The sequence below is a fragment of the Peromyscus californicus genome, unplaced genomic scaffold (genome assembly GCF_007827085.1).
Source record: "Peromyscus californicus insignis strain IS unplaced genomic scaffold, ASM782708v3 Scaffold_11__1_contigs__length_118956290, whole genome shotgun sequence".
In the NCBI taxonomy this organism is placed as follows: domain Eukaryota; kingdom Metazoa; phylum Chordata; class Mammalia; order Rodentia; family Cricetidae; genus Peromyscus; species Peromyscus californicus.
In genome coordinates this window covers 15,534,549-15,538,408 of record NW_026294402.1, presented here as the reverse complement: position 1 = coordinate 15,538,408, position 3,860 = coordinate 15,534,549, and the positions used below count along the sequence as shown (strand labels likewise).

Genomic DNA, 3,860 nt, shown 5'->3' with positions numbered 1-3,860 from the left:
CAACAAAAATCATAGGTGTTACTCAAACGTTTATATATATAAAATTGCTGCGTGAGCCAACTCTCTTATTCTTATACATTTTGCCAAAGAATTTGCCACACTCAAGGTATGATAAGGAAAGATTTTTGTCAAGTTCACTATTAGGAAATTTTCTCATTGTGTAAACAAACATAAGAGAGTATGATATTTATAAAAACATGATTATTACTTTTGCTAGCCAATCCTATGCTGTGATTGAACCATCATCTATTTATTCTGTTCATAGTTAACGGAGTTAATATTGAAACAAATGAATTTATGCTTTATAGTAGATAAGTGGTTGAGATGAGTGAAATGCTCATCAGTTGGTGAGAGGGTAGAATGGATGTGTAAACTAAAATATTCACTCATAAACATAAACAATTAATGAACAACAGCCATAATGCAGGAAGAAGGAAAGAGGAAAAAAGGAGAAAAGACCCGAGGGCAGAGCCATAGAAAACAGGAAACTAGTGAAGGTAAAAGGAAAAATCAAGTTTTGAAAAGAATGAAGCAACTTCTCCGAGTGTCTCCAGTTATTGCATAACTAAATATAAGGTGGGGCAAAATCCTTTCAAAGTTTCCATCGTTCATGTTCAAAATTCAGTTGTTTTTACAAAAATTTTTATAGTGAATGTATGATATATGGACATGCACTCAGTGTCAAGTTCCAGCTGTCCATACTAATTTAGTACTTTACTTTCAGAAATTACATTAAAGAAAGAAAACAACTCAAAGAAACATTGCCAGATTAGTAGATTCAAATGTGTAAAGCAGAAAGCACATTCCTTATAGTGATAGCTACATGGGTTCAGTGACTTCCCTTACATTGTTTCCTAAGAAGATGCAAATACAATCAAATTATGATGAGGAATACTACTATTTAAGCAATTTATTTAAAATTTTAAATTCATTTTTATGTTATATATATATATATATGTATGTATGTATGAGCATATGCATGCTACAGTGTGCATGTTGAGGTCAGAGGACAACATTGTGGAGTTGATTCTCTGCTTCCACCTTTACACAAATAGCATTCTTGAGCTTAGATTCCCAGATTTGAGCTTCAAGCTCTTTACCTGATGAGCTATCTCACCTCCCCACAAGAATACCCATTGAGAAAATCAGATCAGCTCCTGGTACAAGTTCTATAGATCAACTTCAAAACATCAGAAATGTCTATAAGAAAATTTGTCAAACTTTTACATTTATGTATAATATAGGGAGAAAAAATTAAGAAAGAATTGATTGGTTTTTAGGAAGAAAGTAATTAAAACATGTACAAAAGAAAAGCATTAGAGAATAGTAGAAATTTAAAAGATCCAAGGAAGAAAAATTTCTCCATATTCAAATTCACAATAATTACCTTTGCTTTCATGTCAGTGATGTATCAAGGACAAAAATGGACTCTTCTGAGGAGTCTTCCTAAGGCCCCCTTTACATCCTTGTTTCTCAAGCTATAGATGAAAGGGTTCAGCATAGGGGTGACAACAGTATACATTATTGAGGTGATTGTGTTTCTCTTGGATGAATGGGCTACAGCAGAACTAAGGTGAACCACAAATCCTGTGCCATAGAACAAGGAGACTACACAGAGGTGAGATCCACAGGTGGAAAAGGCTTTGTACTTGTTCCCAATGGAGGACATTTTCAATAAGGCAGAGACAATATGAAAATAAGAGAAAGCTATCCCAATGACAGGAAAAACACCCAGCAGGGCAGTAACCAGATACAGAAAAATGTTATTTATGTGGGTATCCGAGTGGGCCACCCTGAGAAGCTCAGTGAGTTCACAAAAGAAATGTGGGATTTCAGTGCCAATAGAGAATTTTAGTTGCTTCATTAGCAGCATATGAATCAGGGAAACCCAGAACATTGTGATCCAAGACAAAAGAACCAGGAGGCCACAGATTCGAGGGTTCATGATGACTGTGTAGTTAAGTGGGTGGCAGATGGCCACAAAGCGATCATAGGCCATAATGGTCAGGAGAAAATTATCCATTCCAAGAAAGTTATTAAAAAAATACACTTGAGTAAGGCACTCTGTGTACGAGATTTCCATAGTGTGCATGTAAATGTTCACTAGCATTTTGGGGATGGTAGTGGAGGTTAAGCACATGTCAACAAAAGACAGGTTGCAGAGGAAAAAATACATGGGGGTGTGAAGGTGGGAGTCACAGCTAGTGACCAACATAATGAGAAGGTTTCCAAACATGGTAACCAGGAACATGGACATGAACAGTCCAAAGAGAACAAACTGCATTTCAGGATCTTCTGAAAGGCCAGTAAGGAAGAACTGTTGCGTGGCTGTATAGTTCTCAGCTTCCATGTACCTTGTCTGTCTTCTGAAAAAAGGAGGAAATAAAATAATGTTCAGTAAATGTCCAGCTGCAAATTCTATCAACTTTGTCCCTGGGATGGAATCATTATTCTCTGTGTGGATTTACATAGAGTAATATGACTTTCTGAGTCAAGGATCAACCAGTTCTCCTAAAATGCTTAATTCTTCAGTCATCTGTTAAACTAACAGAAATTTCCCTTTTATTATCAATTTATTAGCTTTAATTCTTTTTTATATATCTGAAGACAAGAGGTTTTTTTGTTTGCTTGCTTGCTTGGTTTTACATAACTCATCCAAAGTAATGGAAGCTATTTATATATTTTCTTTTATATTTTATATATGTCTTTATTTTATATTGCTATCATAGGGACATATACTTTTTATTTTGAAATGTGTGTTGCTACTTGATGCATCATAACTATATTATAGTTGTCTCTCTTGAGTCTTTGCTTTCATTTTCCTTTTACACATGTGTTGAATTCTTCCTTTTATATATAAAATCAATATTTTTAATGAAGTGTGACATAAAAATGAAATGGGAAAGAGTGAAAGGAATGAGAGGAAAACAAAAGACAGTATTAAAAAAAAAAAGACAGTATTAGTCGCAAAGAGGATTAAAGTCCATGATATACCCACAAATGTTACAGAGAAATCCCATCTTTCCTACAGTTTATATGCAATAGTAAAATTAGCATGCAACTATTGGTAACATTTTTAGTACTGTCTAAAAATGACTGTGAAAAAGAAGATTATCAGTAAAGAATGCTGCCATAATTTTTCTGAAAGTTGATTAGAAATTTCTGCTTTATGATATATATCTTTCCATGTACAATGTGGAGCTTAGATTTCGGTCCCTTGAGTATTATTTTTTTTATGACTTGACATATAAAAACACTGGCAAAATGATTTTTATGACCTTGAGCAAATTGTTTATATATTCTGTACTACAATTATCTGTCTTGTACAGCAGAAATATTAAGTATGCATACATGCTAGGATTGAAGAGCAAAATAATAGGATATGAAATAATTTCCACCGTAATTCCTGTGATATGCAATGCCTACTGTGCAAGCTAATCACTGAAGCATATTGCTCTTGAATTGAGGTAGGCCATGAGTGGAGTTATAATAATAAGTCCTGTCTTTCAGTTACCATTTTGATTAAAATATAGCATTTCCAGTTAATGACTATGCCTATGATTCCTTTTTACTCACAGAGAGAGTTTTTGGAAGAATTCTTCCAAAAATATAAAAAAAACCCCAAACATGTGGAATAAATAAATAAGAGAAATAAACAAATGCATACCATTAAAATCAAACAGAACATGTATACATTACAGTATGATGTTTATGTTTTAAGTGAGAATGTATTATAAGAAAGTAAACAGAATAAATGTATGAATAAATAATTGAAATTAAAAGGAAAAGATTTTAATCATCCAAAGAGAAGTCAGAGAATTCTCCATGAAAGTGAAGATCATTATTATGAATGCTTACTG

General features: G+C 33.4%; 1 protein-coding gene across 1 annotated transcript; it reads right to left on the bottom strand.

Moving 5' to 3' along the window:
* Window positions 1-1,093: 1,093 nt before the first annotated feature.
* On the bottom strand, window positions 1,094-2,350 carry LOC128103121 (olfactory receptor 7D4-like). Its single transcript, XM_052727205.1, has one exon. The coding sequence runs from the start codon at window positions 2,348-2,350 to the stop codon at window positions 1,412-1,414; it is 939 nt and encodes a 312-aa protein (XP_052583165.1). The 3' UTR covers window positions 1,094-1,411.
* Between the last annotated feature and the right edge of the window lie 1,510 nt (window positions 2,351-3,860).